A 20,805-nucleotide genomic window follows, 5' to 3' on the forward strand; every position below is an offset into this window, starting at 1 on the left:
CCCCTGACTGCCCCCTCCTGGGACCCCTGCTCCTAACTGCCCTCCAGAACCCCACCCCCTACCTGTACCCTGACTGCCCAAAACTTTCTCCACTCCCCCCAAAAAGCCCCCCCCCGTCTCTTGACTGTCCCCTCCAGAACCTCCCTGCCCCTTCTCCTGCCCCCTGACCCCCTTACCCCGCCGCTCAGAACAGGGTGTTGGGCTCTTTGCGAGCCGGACACGTGGCTGCGCTCCCCAGCACAACAAAACCCGGTCCCTGGCCCTGCACAGTGCTGCCGGACCGGGCTGCATGGGAGAGCTGCCGGCTCAGAATGCAGGGCGGATCCGGCTCCTCTACAGCTGCTCCGGAATCCAGCCCGGGACTTTCCTGCAGCCCTCCCAGCTGCTCGCTCTGCTCTGCCGGGGGAGGGGGGAAATCCCGGACATTTTGAGAGCTTTACAAATTCCCCCCGGACGCTATTTTTAGCACAAAAAGGAGGACATGTCCGGGTAAATCCGGACGAATGGTAACCCTAGGGTAATTAACTGTGGGAACAGCTTTTCCAGGGATATAGTAGATTCTTTAACTCAAGATTGGATTTGTATTTAAAATATATGCTCTAGCTCAGCCAGAAGTTATAGGCTTGATGCAGGAATTTGGGATGAAATTTGAGAGTCTTGTGCTATGCAGGAGGTCAGAGTAGATGATCAGAGTCATCGCTTCTGGCTTTACAGTCTATGAACCATCACTCATTAGTGGCTGATTTGACCATTTGTACTATTGACTACTGATTTTATTGCATTAAACGAAGATGACTGGTGATGCCACAGACTAGTAATTTACTAATTATCACTCTTTCTTCCATGTGTATTTATGCATTGGATGCCCTCCCTGAACTAGTCTGTATCCCTGCCACCTTCAAATTCCTCCTCAAGACCCCGATGCCTACCAAAACCTGACAGCTTATTAATGGGTGCACAAGAGAGCCAGTCTCAGATAGTTACTTTGAAAATGGTTTATCATGTTTCCACATCTTTGATTTGCTGCTGAGCTCCTTAGATTTCTGAACTCTTTGGGTCGTGACCGCTTGGAAGGTGCCTAGCGTATTGTGGCGACGCTTGTAATACAGATAATAGACAACAAAATGCTAAGTAATGCAGCTTGGCCTATGCTTTGCTTTTACTTAGCTGTTTAATAAGTACCATTTCGTTTTGTTTTCCAGTCCGTCAGGTTCACGCCCTCCCACTCCTAAGAGTGATTCAGAATTAGTCAGTAAATCTTTGGACAGGGGGATGCAGAAGAATAACCCACAAATGCACTGGGCGTGGGGAGAACTACCTCAAGCTGCAAAGGTATCAAACATCACTCCTGTTTCATTCCTTCCAGTATCTACTGTGTATTGTTAATAGGGCACATGTACATGTGGGTGCAGTATTTCACATAGCTGATATACCTGTTTGATATTAGGCTTTTACTTCATACAGGCAAATCGAAGTCAGGATTAAGAACTGAATTATGTTGAGTCTTGAAAGATGAGGACAAGAAATTAATATCTAATGAGATAGAGAAGGGGGAGGCAATGAAGGAATTCAAAGGGGGATGATGATGCGGTTTGATGGATGGGTTAGGAAGATCACTTTAGAGGCTGCAGTTGGGAAGGGCTGGAGAGGGCATTGTGGATTTTTGGAATGACTGTCCAAGAGGATGAGGTTGCACTGATTGACATGGGAGATGATGAAGATTGGGATAAGAGTTGAAGGGTTGGATCTTTAAAGTACTGCAGGGGAAGAAATGGCAAGTTAGGGACTTGGCCTAGATAGGAAATATTGATGTAGGCAAACATTTCTGCTGAACGAGGAAGGCTTTGCATGTAAACACTTTGTCTACAGAATTAAAGGTATTTAGTGTTGTTCATATTTGTTACTGACTGAAATAGAGAACTTTCCTGGCCAAGATTTCATGAAGTGAGTAGTTATTTTGGGTGCCCATCTTGAAGAATGTTAAAGGGAGCTGATTTTCAGAAAGTTCTGGGCACTCACCTTCTGACAGTCAGGCCCTTTCAAGGTGTCTGCAGACGGGCACCCAAAGTCACCAGTTGATTTTTAAATTCTTAGCCCCAGTTGTAACTTTGATTATAGTTAGCAAGAGACAGCAGTGACTGAAACAACCAGGTACAAAAATACTGTGTCCCACTGCCCTATGGACAGATGATGCAGAGTAAAATTTTCAAAAGTGCCTCAGTGACTTAGGAGCCTATGTCCCATTGAAAGTCAATGAGACTTAGGTTCCAAAGTCATTTAAGGGTTTTTTGAAAATTTTACCCATATATCCAACTAAGAGGCACCTTTACTATGGCTTTGTAAGCATATGGATCACAACTATTCATTTTATGTAAAGTATTAGAGCTGCATAATAGTGAGTGAGCGCTGAAGTAAATGCAGTGTTTGGCACTCAGGGTATGGCAGCGTATGGTGCACGTTTAGCTGCTGCATAGTCTAACCCAGGGGTCTCAAACACGCGGCCCAGGGTTGTTTTCTGCAGCCCGCAAGCTCCTTGTGGTAGGGTTACCGTACGTCCGGATTTTCCCGGACATGTCAGGCTTTTTGGGCCTCAAATCCCCGTCCGGGGGGAAATCCCAAAAAGCCGAACATGTCTGGGAGAATAGGGAGGGGCCGGCGCCGCTGGGTGCTGGGCCGGGGGCCGGGCCGGGGCCGGCGGTGCTGGCCCGGGGGTGCTCGGCCGGCGGCTGGCCCTGGGTGCGGGGCCGGGGGCCGGCGGTGCTGGGCCGGGGGCCGGGGGTGCTGGGCCGGGGGCTGGCCCGGGGCCGGCAACCCAGGAGCCGAGACAAGCTGGAGACGCCAGGGCTGGCCGCCGGAGGGAGCTGCTCGGTTGGGGGGGCCAGACTGGGCTGCGCCTCCTCCCCCCACCCCACCCCACTAGCTTACCTGCTGCCTGCTTCAGGCTTCCCGCGAATCAAATGTTTGCGGGAAGCAGGGGAGGGGGCGGAGTTGGGGCGGGGACTTTGGGGAAGGGGTGGAGTTGGGATGGGGGCATGGGCGGGGCTGGGGGCGGGGCCGGGGCCTCGTGGAGTGTCCTCTTTTTGGACACTCAAAATATGGTAACCCTACTTGTGGTCCCCCTCCCTGCCCCCCCATTTACCTAGAGCGGCTCCAGCCCAGCGTGCCCCGGGGGCAGGCCGTGCCCCCACGCCGCTCCAGGAAGTGGCTGGAACGTGGGGAAGAGGGGCACAGGGGTCTGTGTGTTGCTCTTGCTTCAGGCAGTGTCCTCAGCAGCTCCCATTGGCCGCAGTTCCCCATTCCCGGCCAATGGGAGCTGCTGGGGGCGGTGCCTGAAGCAAGAGCAACACATAGACCCCGGGGCCCCTCCTCCCCCAAGTTCCGGCCATTTCCTGGAGCGGCGTGTGGGCAGGCAGGCAGGGAGCCTGCCCTGCCCTGCCCCTGGTGCGCATTGGGCTGGAGTCCGTCCTCCGAACTTCTCCTGCACCCCCTGGGAACAGGAAGGGGGCAGAGTTGGGGTGGGGATTTCGGGGAAGGGGTTGGAATTGGGCGGGGCCTCGTGGAAGGGGTGGAGTGGGGCGGGGTCGAGGGCAGCGGAGAGAAGTGTCAGTAATGCGGCCCTCAGGCCAATGTACTAGTCCTCATGTGGCCCTCGTGGTCATTTGCGTTTGAAACCCCTGGTTTAACCAATAGGCTGACTCTATGACATGACAGCCTTGCGGTGCGTATGCCTTGAACGTTATCATAATCAAGACTCAAACTAAGATCCTGGTGGTCTATTGGCAGCTGCTCTACTAAGCAGCAGCTCTACAGGGGGGCTTAGCTCCTGGGCAGGCTAATAGGAGTTGTTTTTAGCATGGCTTCTGAGAATCACTCTTTGTATACCTTTCACTAGGAACCACCATTTTTATTGGAAGTGTTTGTTCACTAAAGTCCCAGTGTTGTAGCCATTCAGAGTGCAGCTCCCCTTTTGAAATCAAGAAGAGTTATGCAGACAGAGCATCTATTTAATTGGGCTGTTAAGAACCAGTGATTCAGCTAACTGAGGTTTCCAGCAGTAGCTGGTTTTCTTGAGAATCAGCTTTCAGTGGGCATGGCAACGATAAGTGTTACGGGTCCTATTTTGCTTCCTAGGAGATGTGGAATGCCTTTACCTCCCATTGAAATCAAAACCAAACAGGGCAGTGCAAAGTAGAGCTTTGTGTGAATAGACCAGGCTAAACTCTGACTATTTTGTGTCTCTCTTTTTCTCAGGGGCTTTCATTATCCTGATCTGTTTATTTTTTCTCCTAGTCCATTTCTCTACTCAAGGCAAAGGAATCCAGCATGGTGAATATAAATCCTTCAGAAAGCACTCATTTTCGGGTAATTCAAAGTGAGTCTGCAGAGGAGATAAGCAGCTTGACTGCTTTACCTGCCATTGGACAGGCAGCTGTTGCGGCTTCTGATGTAAATGACCCCCAGCCAGTGCCAGCTGAGATAAATGAACCAGAGATAGAGGCTGTAGGAGCAGCTGCACCATCACTGCCTGCAAATGAAGAAATCAAACAAGCTACCGCTTGCTTAGTCCAGCAAGCAAGCAAAACAGATTCCCCTTCTAGAAAGAAAGGTAAAGCAGTTTCTCCTGCAATTCTATGCATGTGATTTTGCACCTAGATGCCACAGTGATTAGGCTCTTTGTAGCCCGATGCACTAATCTATAACTTCAGAGCATTTCTGGAGAGACTGAAAGGAGAGCAATATGCCTTTTAACATAAACAACAGCTGAGCATGTGTGTGTGGAGTGGGTTTTTTAACAGAGAGCTGTAATGACAGGGAGAGAAATAATTTTCTCCCCTGGTTACTGTATTTAGCAGATCTGTGCAGATAAGCAGGTTGCAAAACTTGTACTAAATTCTTCCCTATTTCACAAACCCAGGGGTTGCAGAATTTGGTGATCCGAGCATGCTACAGATTTCCCTTTCAGCTCTACCAATAGTCTGCTCTACAGCTGTGCCACGCCACTGCTAGCTGTTGGAATGCCTCCACCTCAAAGCAAAGTTGCAACATGGCCTTTGCTTAAACATCATGCATGCCACAAAGCAGAATGGTCTAATCACACATAAGCAATTTTTGTTGTGTTCAGCACACACATAATCTTCTTCAATTGGAATATAACTGTGCCCATTTTATTTCTCTCTAATTTCTAAAGATGATGCTAGATTGTTTTCTGATAAGAGATATAATCTCCACGTGAAGTTTACGCATTCACAATATATATTTTGATAGACCCCAAATTCTCCAGGGTGCTGGAGTCTTTACATGAGCAGACATTATTACAGACACATTTCTCAGCCAGTTCCCCAGGGGTTCCACGTCTGTGAAGGTCAGAGTGATAGAGGTGTTCCATCTAGTATGCAATAATTTGTGCGCCTTCACCTCCCTTCCCTTGATTACTTGTCAGAAATTCAGTGAGTGAGTTGTGTGTTTTGAGTAAAGGATGCAAACTGAAGCTCACAGCTCTCGGTAAGACCCTCAGGATTTCACCCTCCATGCAGTCACTCTTCTAGAAGTGGCTACAACAAGAGAGCAAAGATGGTCCAGTGGTCATGGCACTGAGCTAGGACTTGGGAGACCTGTGTTCAAGTTCCTGCCCTTTGTCACCAGGGACAAGTCACTTAGCATCTCTGTACCTCGTTTTCCTATCTGAAAAATGGGGACAATAGCACTTCTAAATGGACAGGGATGTTGTGAGGATAAATATATTAGAGAGTAGGAAGTGCTCAGATAACATGGTGATGGGGGCCATAAAAGTGCCTAAGGGCAGGTCTACACTAACCCCCCAATTCGAACTAAGCTGAATAACGTAGCTGAAGTTCAAAGTACCTTAGTTCGAACTTACCTCGGTCCAGACGCGGCAGGCAGGCTCCCCCGTCGACTTTGCGTACTCCTCTCGCCGAGCTGGAGTATCGCAGTCGACGGCGAGCACTTCCGGGTTCGACTTATCTCGTCCAGACAAGATGCGATAAGTCGAACCCAGAAGTTCAATTTGCTTGCCGCCGAACTACCGGGTAAGTGTAGACCTACCCTAAGATAGGCTGATAGAATTTAAGACCGGAAGGGACCATCATGATCATCTAGTCTGGCCTCCTGCACATTGCAGATCACAAAACCCCACCCACTCCTGTAATAGACTCATACCCTCTGGCTGAGTTACTGAAGTCCTCAAATCATGATTTAAAGACTTCAAATTGTAGAGAATCTACCATTTACACTAGTTTAAACCAGCAAGTGACTTGTGTCTCATGCTGCAGAGGAAGGTCCAAGGAGTCCTCTAGGGTCTCTGCCAATCTGGATTGGGGGGAAAATTCCTTCCCTCCCCAAATTTGGCGATCAGTTAGACCCTGAGCATGTCAGCTAGACCCACCATCCAGAAACCTGGGAAAAAAGTCTCTATACTAACTCAGAGTCCTCCTCATCTAGTGTCCCATCTCCAGCAGTTGGTGATATTTGCTACTAGCAGTTGCAGATGAGACACAGGCCATTGTAGGTAACCTCATCATTCCATCTCCTCCATAAACTTATTAAGCTCAGTCTTGAAGCCAGTTAGATTTGTTTTACTCCCACTGCCCCCCTTGGAAGGTTGCTCCAGAACTTCACTCCTCTGATGGCTAGAAACCTTCATCTAATTTCAAGCCTAATCTTGTTGCTGTCCAGTTTGCATCCATTTGTCCTTGTGTCAACACTGGCCTTAACTTAAATAACTCCTCTCCCAGCAAAACCAAACCATTGTAAAGTTTTTTTTGGTCCCTCACTTGTTAGGTATCCAAAAGAGGTATCCAGGTTAGGTATCCAAATGAGACATCATGCGTAGCCGGCATTGACTTCAGTTGGAATTGTGAGTGCTCAGCACCTCTGAAAATCAGCCTTTTGGTGTCTCACCAAGGCATCGAAAATCAGTGGCCAGTTGTGAAACTTTTGGCCTTGCAGCTTTGTGTCATTGTAGACAATTGTTTTTTCTTTTAACTATGAATTGTGTGCACATGCTTTATGTGGTTTATAGCTCCTTAAGATATAAGGTTTTTTAAATTCTTGTTGTGTATTTGGAAGACACCAATTCATTATTTATTTACTCTGTGTTTGACAGATAAACGAAGCCGGCATCTTGGTGCTGATGGTGTCTATTTAGATGACCTCACTGACATGGATCCAGAAGTTGCTGCGCTTTATTTCCCCAAAAAGTATAACAATTTATTTGGATTAGAATATATTAGTTAAATCTCCATCTTCTCCCATCAGATTCTTAGCAGGTCTCATTGTGCCAAGATTATAGGAATACCGGCTGTAAGTAAAATTCAGCTAAATGAGAGTCTAGGTCAAAAAAGGATGTTGGGAAGGATACCTACAATTATGCAGAGAAAAGATGTTCTTGAAACTTTGTAACAGATCTATACTTGTTCATAAGAAATGTGATAGAAAATGCTAAGCATTATATACTAATCTCAGACTGCTGTGCAATTTCCGTTAACGTTATGGGAATTATACTCATGGATCAAGGGTAGTATATGGCTCTTAGTATAAAAGATACTCTAAGGGATATATATATATATATATATATATATGCAATATGCTTTTCACCTTGTTTGTTACCTGAAATCACTTAAAGTTTAGTATTATTAATATTATTATTTTACTCTAACTGTACTATAGCGATTGACCATCTAGAAATACAAATGATAGAAAATTATTTTTGGATGACACTTACGATGCCTTTATTTATGAAAATGTGTTTTCTCCCCAAATACATCATTATCATTTTGGTTTAATTTCCATTAGAGTTTCTTTTAACATTTGTATGATCCTCTTCCCAGATCATACTATAATGGTTTTGTTGACAGAAAGCCATTCAGCAACAACTAAAGTGAGAATAATTTGAATAGTATCTTTTTCGGCTTTCTTAAACATTGTCGTTGTTAAGGATGGAATATTAACATTGAAACAAAATCGTGGTAGATTGGTAAAAGAGAGAGATTGTGCTGCAAATTCTTCTCTCAAATGCCCTGTTATAACTCTGGAAGTCATTGTAACAGAGACACAATTTTGTCCCTGTGTGTTCTAGTAAATAATGACTGATCTACACACAGATCTTGATCCAATATAAGTATTTAAGGGTGATTATTTTTTACCAAAACAGTTCTATCAGTACAGCCTGTAGTGTGGATGCAGTTCTATAGATACATTATACTGGAATAGCTTATTCCCTTTCCCATAGCTATGTTGGTAGAAGCAATATTATACCAGTGTGACTGTGTCCATGGTAGTGGGGGCTGTACCTCTTTATACTGGTGTGGTTAAAACAGTACAACTTTTGTGTATAGATGAGGCCTGAGAAAGGCCACTAATTTGAATTCCCTGCCATAGAGAAATGATTTCTTGTTATGCCAGAGAATCACAGTTTAACATGCTGTTTACCTTAATGTGTGCTAGGGTGACCAGATAGCAAGTGTGAAAAATCAGGACGGGGGTGGGGGGTAATCAGCACCTATATAAGAAAAAGCCCTAAATATTAGGATTGTCCCTATAAAATCGGGATATCTGGTCACCCTAATGTGTGCATAATGTGGGTTTGGGCTTGTGAAGGAAGAGAATTTGGGAATGATACAGATCAGAAAACAATGAGGACTGAAAGACTGTTTGTTTGTTTTTTCCCCCTACAGCGGTGATAATATTGCACATGGAAAGAATGCAAATGAAAATGGACCACGGTCGGCCAATCAGTCCCCTCACTCTGGTGGAAGTTCAGGTGTTGACAGTGGTGTTGAAGGCGTCTCAGATGGAATAAGAGACTTGCCTTCAATTGCCATTTCACTCTGTGGAGGTCTTAGTGACAACAAAGAGATAACAAAAGGTACAGAATGATCCTGTGCCTTATGATTACATGTTGTTAGTCAACTCTCAACTCCTGTTAAAGAGGAAACAGTGCCCTCTTGTGGCTAGAGGTAGGAATTTAAGGCTGAGGGAGTATGTAGCTCATCTTATTTGGATAAAAATTATGTCAGAAGTTCTAGGGTTATTAATACTATATTACTGATTTTAACTTACTGTAATATATTTTGGAAATTACTGTATTTACAGGTACTCTTCATGCAACAGTAGTAAAGGGGTGCATTTGCCATTTATTATGCCTCTTACTGCAGTGTATAATTGGTAAATTCACAGCTGTCACTACCATGGACAGGTAGGATGGCCCAATGGTTAGGGTGCTAGCCCGGGACTCGGAAGGCGTAGGTTCCATTTTCAGCTTTGGCACAGACTTCCTGTGTGATCTTGGACAAGTCATTAGTCTCTCTGCACTTTGGTTCCCCATCTGTAAAATGGAGATAACAGCTCTTTCCTACCTCTCAGGAGTGTTGTGAGGATAAATACATCAAAGACCTTTAGGTGCTCAGATATGAGTCATGGGAGCCATTGAAATATCTAAGATTGACACTGGTCTGAGCACTGTTTGGAAACTAGAAGTTAAAATATTCCATACAGAGGGTAGTTTATGATAAAGTAGTTCTATTTATTATTTTGTTGTTAATCCAAATAATTGTGATTCTTGAAGGCGAGGAAGGGAAGGGGGGGGTTGTCCAGAAGGATGCATTTTCATTTTCCTCCAGGCCCTGCAAGTATTGATCATGTTTCTGGTTGGGGCTGTAGCTCTTCATCGAGTCCATCAACACCTCTTCCCTAATTAGCCAGAGAAGGTCACTGAAGAGGCACATCCTTACTCAGGAGTGAAAGGCCTGATCCTGCAATGTGCTGATCACTGTAGCTTTCATTGAGCACCTCCTGTGAGGAGTTAAGGGCAGTCAGCAGCTCAGAGGAAATACCCAGCACCTTGCAAGATTGGGGCTCTAAGCCTTGTGTCCATAGTACTGCTAGTCTCTGCTACCCCTGTCATCCTGAGCCTGAAACTTAGCTCTTCAGGATGTTTTAATGCTAGTTATGGGGGCGGGGGGTAGGCAGGCTGTCCCATTGCAAGTGCTGTACTTATGTGAGTATGTTTTAAATATTTCCAACAGATCAGTTCTTAGAACAAGCAGTAACATATCAGCAGTTTGTGGACAATCCTGCTATCATTGACGACCCCAACCTTGTGGTTAAGATTGGAAATAAGTAAGTACATTTCAGCAGGCAAAAGTCTGGACAATGTGGGAAAAGCATTTGCGTCTTTTTAGTACACCAGCTGCACCATTGCTGAACAAATGGGTACTCATTTTTCTACTGTAGATTCACCCTGAGAGATTCAAAGCCAGTTACAGCTAATTAAGTAACTAATTTGGATTTCAAAGAGCTAGTATTGAATGTAGACAATGTTCACACTCAGTATCTAGATTAAAAATAAAATAGACTATAAACCTTGCTAAGACATTCATTCAGTACAATTGAATGATGAATATTTATGGGGAAATCATGATTGGCCTATGGCCATTCTATATGCAGAGAAAGAACCTACATCCACTGAATATGTTATTACCTCCCCTCTCTGCTGACTCATTGTGTGATTTTTGGACAAGTTGCTTAATTTCTTGCCCTGGTTTCCTGATCTGTAAAATGGGGATAATACCACTTACCTACCTCACAAGGGTGTAGTGAGGAGAGGACTAATTTGGGAAGGTCGGATTAGGAAAGGTGCTGGAGACCTCAAGTGTGGTGCTGTGCGGACCTCACTCTCATGGGCAGTTGGGTGGCATCGCTGTGGATTTAGCTTCCTAACTGCCATGGGAGTTGCAGGCCCTCAGCACACCACAGAAGAAAGTCAGCACCACACAGAACCCAAACCTGAACATTTGTACAGCGCCTTGAAGGCACAATACAGGTGGCTCGTAGAAAATGTAGGTCCCTGAGCTATGGTACAGATATGAGGAATGGATGGAGAAATACAATTTCTGTTTGGGGCTTAGCTTTTCTTTCATGATCGCCTGTATGACTTCTCCTCCTGTGGAATTGTGGTATAATAAATATGGACTGTCCTTGTACTGGAAAAGCTTTTACACCAGTACGTACACAAAGGAAGTGCCAAGACGAGGATAGGTATTTGGGAATTTGGTCACCCTTTATAGCAATTCAGAGGAGGAAGGTTCCCCAGCCAGCAAGCCAGAGTCTTTAACGAGGTTCTTTGAATATTAAATAATAATAATAATTAATGGAGATATCCCATCTCCTAGAACTGGAAGGGACCTTGAAAGGTCATTGAGTCCAGCCCCCTGCCTTCACTAGCAGGACCAAGTACTGATTTTGCTCCAGATCCCCAAGTGGCCCCCTCAAGGATTGAGCTCACAACCCTGGGTTTAGCAAGCCAATGCTCAAACCTCTGAGCTATCCCTCCCCCTGACTCAGTAAAGTCTGATGTTAATGTTTTACTGGAACTTTGCCTTAATAAATAGATACAACCAAAGTACTCTAAGGTAGGACATGGATTTGCAGATCCAGATCTGAACTTCATGGCTTTGTTCTTTAGTTTAAATAAACTCCATTGCTTTAACTGACAGTGCAATTACTGTTAGGCTGTGAATTGGGATCGATGGTATTACAAAATGTAACCATACACAAACTGTTTTGATTTCTCAGGTACTACAACTGGACAACAGCTGCTCCACTTCTACTGGCAATGCAAGCATTCCAGAAACCTTTGCCAAAGGTGAGATTGAACATGAAAGCTGGGAAAGCATGAGCTGTGGTGTTTTTCATTTCATGAATTGAAATTAAGGAAGGCAGAGAAAGTGACTGTATTTTACAGAGAGTCTGCACATCAGTAGGAGCCGTTCACACATAACCAGTCACATAGCTTGTGCTGACAACATAAGGCCAAATTCAACCCCAAATTAAGCTGGACTAAGGGCGTGTCTACATGGGAAGTTAGTGCGCAGCAAATTAGGTTGTGAATGTACAGCATCCTAGCTACTTCGCATTAAGTCCCATGGGGAATTAGTGTATTAAGCTGAAGTGTACAAAGGCACTTCTAATGTGCAGTAAGAGTGTCCACACAGGGAGTTAGTGCAGACTGGCTAGTGAGCTATAAATTCACACTCTGCCTTGCTAAGCTCTAACTTCCCTGTGTAGATAAGCCCTGAATTTGGTCTACACTGTATTTATTTGCTAGCTTATAAAAATTCAAAAAATATCTAGAGGATTATAAAGTCCAAAAGAGGATGACCCTTCTTGATGATTTATCCTCCCTTTCTCCTTTGATTAATATTCACTGGCTTGTAACCATAGGTTATATTTACAGGTAACTGTGGGCTGTAATTGAATATTTGGTGTCTGTATCTTCTATTATGTCTGCAGAGAGTATACAGTTTCAGTAGAAATAGTGACTAGAGGTTTGCGGTTAATGGACAACTATTGCAGAAGTTGTAGCCCTTGCTTTAAAGTGTCAGAAAAGTAGCATGCATTCAAGCAGGGAGATTTGTAACTTTTAAAAGTGCTTGCCACAGTTTAGGGTTCATTGAGAGGACACTGTTGGGGGAAAAGATCTATACTTAGATTTGCAATTTTGCTTTGCACACAAATGATGTCTTTGGTTTTGACCCATGTGAGTTCAAATCCCCTTAATGTCACTTTGAGTTTGGAATCTAAACTCATGCAAAGCCTCAAACTGATACTTACTGGGTACCACTATGTTACTCTCGCCTTTCCATGAGAATCACCTGAATCTGCAAATATGCCTGGTTCTAAAATAACACCGTATATCTGCCCACACTCCATGTAAACTGTATGAGTTTGTAATGAAACACAAAACCAGGAGTGTGTTTTTTCATTGAAAACATTTTGCTAAGATCTATGTTTTGGTAGATACATTAGAAGATTCAGGATGAAATCCTGACCCCACTGAAGTTAATTTCACCCTTATTTTCCTGGGTTATCAATAAAAATATAATTCTTGAGCACTAAATTCACTACGTTTGTTTTTTAAAACCAGTATTTACATTCCAAATGTTGGAAACTTTCTAGAATGAACCAGGCTAATCAAATGAGGCAACAGATACTGAGCAATACGTTAGATTGGAAAGATTTACTTGAGTGAACTATAACCCTGAAAATATTACCATCCTGCTTTCTATTACTGATCTTCGAACTGATCTTACTTATTTTCATACATATTGGTAGAGCTTTGACTTGTTCCAACAACAGAACTAAGTCACTGAAGTGTTAAAGGATTTTATATTTTGTCAGAAGAGATTGTATGAAGTGATGTGAACTTGGAGCTTTTGCAAAGGAATAGTTGATATTGACCCCCATTCAGCAAAGTACTTAAGCACATGCCTAACTTTAAGCTTCTCAGTAGTGCTGTTGAAGTCAGTAGAACCAGACACGTGCTCCAAGTTGGGCGCGTATGTAAGTATCTTGCTGAATTGGAGCCATTACTCTCAACAATTCAGATTTTGACTCAAGCTGTTCCTCTGCTTTTTTGCATTTCTTTTAAAGACGCCCCAAAGCGTATTTGCTCAGTTTTACCTTTCTGACATTTATCTCACTATCTTTCTTGAATACTGAGTGCAGAGGTGGTCGCCCCATCTCAAAAAAGATATATTGGAATTGGAAAAAGTTCAGAAAAGGGCAACAAAAATGATTAGGGCTATGGAATGGCTTCCATATGAGGAGCGATTAAAAAGACTGGGTCATTTCAGCTTGGAAAAGAGACGACTAAGGGGGGATATGATAGAGGTATATAAAGTCATGACTGATATGGAGAAAGTAAATAAGGAAGTGTTATTTACTTCTCGTAACACAAGAACTAGGGGTCACCAAATGAAATTAATAGGCAGCAGGTTTAAAACAAACAAAAGGAAGTATTTTTTCATGCAACACACAGTCAACCTGTGGAACTCCTTGCCAGAGGATGTTGTGGAGGCCAAGATTATAGCAGGGTTCAAAAAAGAACTAGATAAATTCATGGAGGATAGGTCCATCAATGGCTATTAGCCAGGATGGGCAGGGATGGTGTCCCCAACCTCTCTTTGCCAGAGGCTGGGAATGGGCGACAGGGGATGGATCACTTGATGATTACCTGTTCTGTTCATTCCCTTTGGGGCACTTTACCACTGTTGGAAGAAAGGATGCTCGGCTAGATGGAACTTTGGTCTACCCAGTATGGCCATTCTTACGTTCTTATGCATTTTAAATGCAACAGTAAAGGGGAGCCTTTGAAAAACCTAATATAGTTGGAGAGAGAGATGGACACTGTAGCTGAACTCTGCTTCTCATCTTCCTAACCATTAATAGAACTTAGATTTGATTGTGGTTTGTCTTACAAGATCCCTTATCACCTACACAATTTTACACTGATCTTTGGAGAGGAGAGGCAAAATCAGGCTTACAATGGAAAGCTCCTTACATGAGGAGAGGCCATCTTATATTTCCATTAAAATGTCCTTCTCCCTGAATAGTCCTATAGACAGGTTGCAAAACACCGCTGACACCCTTGTAGTTTTAGTAGAGAGGCCAAGGGCTCATGGATGTGAAAACTAAATCCTTTCGCCCTTGGAAATGATCACTCCGTGTCATGGATCAGACATGTTGGGTGTTGAGTTATTGAAAGGAAGTATGCACTGTTGCTCTCCACAACGTATCTCTGGATAAATAACTTCAGAGTCTAGTCCTTGTCAATCCAACACATGTCATCACTAAATTAATATAAAAAATAGTAACACCACTTCTCCCCATAAATTAATGATAAATACAAATGTTAGTTTTCTTTTAGCGAGAGTAACCCACCATCTTGCCTTTTAGTTTGTAGCCTTTGTACCTGAGACCTCTTCCAAAAAACTGGTCACCTGTTTTTTTATATGTTTTGTAACTTACAATTTTCACTAAACAACCTCAAATCCGACTATTATTTACCCATGCTAGACATTATACTAATGCCATTTTATGCTTTCTTTTTCTTTTTTGGTTTGATCTCCTTTTCTTTTTCCTTTAAAAACTCCTCAAGTATTCATGCTTCAGTTACTTCAGTGCAGTTCTGGATGCCATTAGGTTTTGCTTTTATAAAATTTATGGCCCACAGACAGTATGTTTCCTTTTCTTCTGTTTATCCTTGGTTGAAATTGTGTTCATCATTTTCCTTTGTTTGCATGTGTCAGGTTGTCCCTTTCTTTTGTTCCATTATTTATGTTACCATCCATTTATCACAGGCCACTGTGGAATCAATTATGAGGGATAAGATGCCCAAGAAAGGCGGAAGATGGTGGTTTTCATGGCGAGGGAGGAATAGCACTATCAAAGAGGTAAGTTTAAAAAGCAGATGGAGTTAGTTTTGAGGTTTGAATCTCATGTATCTTACACATGCATCCTCCAGAGGTTGTGCTTCTACAGACAGTACAATACCCAGTTTGATTTAGGGGACACACAAGAAAGGCATTTAGGGCCTGATCCAAAGCCCATAAGTCAATGGAAAGACTCCTGTTGACTTCAGTGGATAAGGCCCTTAGCTAAACATTTGTCTATTTCACTTCCACATTTGTATTCACTGCATCTACCTTTGGCAGCATAATCTAATAGATTAGTCAGGGACATGGGAACCAAGAACTGCTGAGTTCTTATCCTGGCTGTGCGACTAACTTAATGTATGTCATTGGGCAAGTTGCTCACTCTTTCTACAGTTCTGCTTCCAGATTTGAAGGATAATGATATTTATTACTAGAGCTGGTTGGAAAATTATAACAAATGCTAAATTTGGATGAAAAAAATGAAAGAAATGTGTTTCATCACTTTTTGTTAAACCCCCCCCCCGCCAACCCATTTTCCAACAATCTCTGGGGATTGGGTGCTTTAATTACATCTTCAAAGCTGTTTATGGACATTTAAGCACTGTGTAAGTGCTATAATAATCACTGTTATAATAACCCGTTAGCCATATTTAATCTCTAAAACTGCTAATAAAAATCTATCTTCATTTAATTTTTAACAAGTTGAAATATCTGATACTTGAGAGTTTTCTAAGTTTACATAGAATAGTCATTCTTGTGAACTTTAGTTATGGGCTTCATATAATTTGTTTTTCTTGCCATATTTTTCTGCAACTTATTGAATTCTAAGAATGACTGCCTTCTTGGAAGTGTTCCCTTGTAAACTGAGCTGCGACAGCTACAATTAGATAGAAAAGGCTTTAGTTAATGCTGTCCATTTGTTTCATGATAGCCTTGTGTAACTTTCATTATTTGAGATGAAACTGTCAGAGCTAAGTCTCCCCAAGGTAGGCTTGATTAGTAGGTTTTATTAATGGTTAATGGAGTTTCTATGCAGTGAGTGTCTACAGGATTAGTCCCACAATTTCCACCAATTGTTGTCATTTGAAATCAGCTCTCTCTCTGTATCTGCCAAAGAAAACCAAATTTCAGTTTCTACTGTGGTTTATACTTGCGAGTATTCTAGTGCTCTGTGTAAAAATTTTCCTACAGTAAACCCTTGATTTTTTTTTTATCATATATATGCACAGAACCAAGTCCTGCTTGCCTTTCTCACATTTATAGTCTTGGTGAAAGCAATAGGAATACCTGCATGAGTGAAGCAAGCAGGATTGGGCCAATAAGATTATTTTCTTTAAATATTTCCTCTCTCTGTCTACTATGGAATTCACAACTTCTCATATCTGTGTTTTAGGAAACCAAGCCAACGCAAGATTTAAGTGGGAATGTGCTTACTACAGAAGAGGAGTCATCACAAATGAGCATTGCAGACAGGTGTGCAAAAAGAGGGCTGTAGCCAAAGTAACTCTGGACCATTTAAAAATGAAAGCAGGATACGTCAAGTCTTTGAATGGCAGAGAGGGGAAGTAACGAAATCTGGTTGAGATTTGTAATCTGTTATGCTATCCTATCTCTATATTTGATCCCTTAATATTGGTGAAATTCACCCATGGTAAAATCCACTTCACCTCCATAATGCCTAAGGAGATGAAGTGTTGGGGGATTCTATCCAGGGCAAGGTTGTGGGGCTACAGTACTTTGATGAGCCTTTTCCAAACTTATTCAGTCTGTAGAACTGGACTTTCTTGTTCTGGCATCTCCATAACTCTTTCTTTCTTTCTCTCTCTCTCTCTTCCCCCCCCCCCCTTATTTGTTAGCCCTTCTGTTTTCAATCCTAGCCAGATGCAGGAAGTTTAGAAGCACCTACAAATAAGTAATAATCGGGCGGATGATCTTCCAAAGCTTTTTGCACCTCACTGAAGTCAAAATGTCCCAGATCCTTGTAATATCCCTTAATTTATGAAAATGTGCACAGTCTGACATCTCCCTGTTTGCTTCTATATACCTGAGGAGGCTCAGGAGCATAAGTCGTTCCTTTCAGAGGGATTCTTATACCATCTCTCCCATGAAGGGGACAGGAAACTCCACAGCTCTCTATTACACCTTCCAGGGAGAAGCAGAAGAAGGGGTTTCAAAGTCAGTAGATCCTCCTAATTTAGGCAGCTCTTGTAGTATCCCTTGCTGGTCCCAGAATCTCCACTTAGGGAGGATTCTGCTGGGCCAGCATTAAGTTACCTGCTGAAGTCCCATGGGGATGAAGTAGCAGAGAGTAGCTGTCTCCTGCCTGGTCTCCTTTTTGAACAGCCCAAATCCCATGGAGGTGCAACCGAGTGGCTTACCATGAACACAGCAGTGCCCCCTTCCGTGCTGTCCTCACTCAGATCTGCCAGAGCTGGAGAGAGGGCAGTAAGACTCAGATTCAGTTTTAGCTTACACATGCTAAATTAACTTGAGGCTTTTTGGAGGCCGTCGTTGCAATCCAGGAGAACTAGCTGGAATGAGGAGCCACCAGTGCTTAATTTGTGCCAGGGCTTGCCAGGGCAGAGCCCCGGCACCTCTAGGCTTGGCAGTTCACAGCCCCGGGACTTTTGCTGCAGCAGTTATGAATGTAAAAAAAATTGCTTGAGCCCCAGCACCTCTTCCATTACAAATTAAGCCCTGGGAGCCACCTTTTGTTTTGGAGACCAGATACTGGCAGGTTAAATGTGTGGCACATAAACTGCTGCCTCAATAACATACGTTATCCCAAATCCACAAGATCCATGAGTGGATCTGAGAGGACACATTCCTCATCAGTGATGTTTGGTTCTGTTGTCCCTTACTTGTTCGTTTAAAGACCCAGCCTTAAAACAGTATTGGAATTTCAATCAGACTTCACTCCTTAATTACTGTTTCATGTCTGAGTTTTAACTGACTTCAGAAACCTATCAGGAAGGATTTGTTGCTGAAAACCATTCTATGGTTAATAGAATATTGAGTAGCAAGCAGTTTTTAGGCCAGATATAGCAACCACAGAGTCAGGCAGGCTATAGCTTTAAATGCTGCCAATCACAACAGGCAGTATTTATGACACCAGGGTCAAGACTTCCCAACAACATGCAGAACCCAGCTGTGATGGAAAAGAATGTGAACGGTGATATATTAAAGATCACACTGGCAGTATGTTAAGACTATTTGACGCTACCACCTAACATGACAGTTCTGTTTACCATGAAAATTCTTTCTTCTGTGAAAAATTTTCCTTGACAGGTTTTTAAAAACGATTGTGGTAGGAAAAATAGTTTTATAATGATGTATACTTAAACTAATATCCTGCACAGGAACAAAAAGTTGGTGGCATTTCATTTTAACATTTTGAGTAGGGCAATCCTGCCAAAGTTGTCAGTAAAAATATAATCCCATTGACAAAAATTGCTGCTTTCACAAAGAATGTATGGTGCAGGTTATTTTCCATTAGAAAGTTGCATTAGTCATGTTCTGGGTTTATTCTCTAATTGCTGAACTCTTCATAGATTAAATAAATTATTTTCTTTCCTCTTTTATTTCCTTAGAATGAAACGCCTTTGTGGTTGCTCACATTAGCTAACAGATTTTATACATTGTTTGAGTTTTAAATGAATCAACATGGACTGTAATTTAAGTCTGTTAACTTAAAGTGACAATACTAGCATATAGACAAGTGAATGACTTGAAGAACCCAAATATGAATAATGGAAGACATGCGTGAATGAGAATTCAGCACTTCATTGATATATTTCTAAAGTCATGTTGTAAATAACCTCCCAAGAGACAGTACTTAGAAGCAGAGAATCAATTGACTTATTCACTGAGTCAGTGCTAATGTATTTTTAATGGATACCCAAATGCATTTACTGAGAAACGATAGCATCATTTTCTCTGTATGTGATGTTCCAGACTAAAGGATGAATCTTCTTCAAGTGATGAAGACCCGAGAGCTGCAAAACCAAACATTGGGTCACTACAAACAAACTCAAGTCATCTCTCATTATTGTCAGGAATCAGTTACAAAAAGACCCTTCGACTCACTTCTGACCAGCTTGTGAGTTATTTTTACATATTCCTTCTGAAATATCATTTCTAGCACAATGTAGTTATTCAGGCTAGCACAGGGTTAATGAACTCTTAGTATTTGTGCTGGCTACTAGGCCTTATGAAATTTAAAAAAATGTCTTAATGTTTGAAGGAAAAATCATGCTTAATGGAAAAGGTGTTGTATTGACAAATCAGGAGACTGAGGTCTTCCAAAATGGCAGCCTACAGTTAAACTCTGAAGTCTGCATTAAAATACCTAAGTAAGGGACCTGGTTTTTGAAAGTGCTTAGCACCCAACAGTTCCCATTGCATCTGTCAGGAGTCTGTGTATGTTATGTGTCATGGATGAAATTCTGTACTGTGCCTCTAGGAGGCGTGGCACAGAACTGGCAGCCCAGGTGTGGATGTGAGTGGTTTTGAAGGACCTTTGTACGCTCCCTATCTGGGCTGCCTTTGGGGCTGGAGAGGCCCTGGGAATAATTTAGACAGTGCTGGAGGACTGTCTAAGTTAGGGTAGCCTCCCTGAACTGCTTGATGGTCTGCAGTGCTGCCAGGAATCACCACAGTGATGTGTGCTATGATGCTTTCCCCGATACGTCCATCTGATTCCACTCCTGTCCCCAGCATACCCCCTACGCCAAGGTTTGAAGAGAGTCCTCAGAGGACAGCCTTATGGCTGTCGTGCACAAGAAGAGTCCTCCACCAGCTGGAAAGGAAGTGTTTAAGGCTCCTTTATGCTGCTCCAGCTCTTTTACCTGGCTTAAAGGGGCCAGGCTCTGTGCGTGTGTGTGTATATTTCTCTTCTCTCTCTCCCCCTCACACATGCGCGCGCACACACAAGATAGCAGCTTCTAAAAGAGCTGTTTATAAATTTTGTGTGACCAGGACCATATTAATTTCAGTTCCTCTGCACAGAGGTGTTGTGATTAATGCTGATAAATAAAGCTGTTCAAGCCCAGGGCATTAATATTTGATTTGGAAAATTTGGCTATTTAGGAAAATGCATTTTCTCACATCCACACACGCAGCTAATTAATTTTCAGAAGTAAACACACTTGTGGAATACAACATTAGGCAGCCCACCACTCCCAGGTGGCTAAATGAGAGACTGTTCCCTGTAGTTGGCAACAGGTCTAGAATTTGCCTTAAGAAACAGATATGGTTTATTGGTCGTATTCTGTAACAAACTGAGAGCAGAGATATTCAAAGCCAGCAGGGCTTATTTTTCAGACGCAGTAGTTTTGGAGGGGCTTGAAGCCAAATCTGTTTTTTGCTGCCATGAACACTTCAGGCCATACCGTGCCACTGATTGCAAAGCAGAACTCCTTATTGCTTTTAATTCAGCTTATGAATCAAGGGCACAGCATGGCCCTTGCAGCCAAACTCTGCTTCCATTATTCAGTAGATAGTCCCATGACAGAAAGGGGATTAACACATGCCTAAGGAAATTATCATCCTCCCATTTGTGTTTATACTGTTC

The 20,805-nt window shown here is 42.9% G+C and overlaps 1 protein-coding gene across 6 annotated transcripts in view; it reads left to right on the plus strand.

Annotated features, from left to right (window-relative positions):
* The window catches only part of LPIN1 (lipin 1), a 101,133-nt gene that overhangs the window by 68,643 nt on the left and 11,685 nt on the right, over nt 1–20,805 (plus strand). For all 6 annotated transcript variants that reach the window (XM_034766524.1, XM_034766523.1, XM_034766525.1 and 3 more), the window contains 9 exons: nt 1,203–1,332; nt 4,291–4,606; nt 7,124–7,217; nt 8,694–8,884; nt 10,044–10,137; nt 11,593–11,662; nt 15,159–15,251; nt 16,627–16,706; nt 19,188–19,332. In XM_034766524.1, the coding sequence (XP_034622415.1) occupies nt 1,203–1,332; nt 4,291–4,606; nt 7,124–7,217; nt 8,694–8,884; nt 10,044–10,137; nt 11,593–11,662; nt 15,159–15,251; nt 16,627–16,706; nt 19,188–19,332 (1,213 nt within the window). The remainder of the gene's footprint in view (nt 1–1,202; nt 1,333–4,290; nt 4,607–7,123; nt 7,218–8,693; nt 8,885–10,043; nt 10,138–11,592; nt 11,663–15,158; nt 15,252–16,626; nt 16,707–19,187; nt 19,333–20,805) is intronic.

The sequence above is a fragment of the Trachemys scripta genome, chromosome 3 (assembly GCF_013100865.1).
Source record: "Trachemys scripta elegans isolate TJP31775 chromosome 3, CAS_Tse_1.0, whole genome shotgun sequence".
In the NCBI taxonomy this organism is placed as follows: Eukaryota; Metazoa; Chordata; order Testudines; family Emydidae; genus Trachemys; species Trachemys scripta.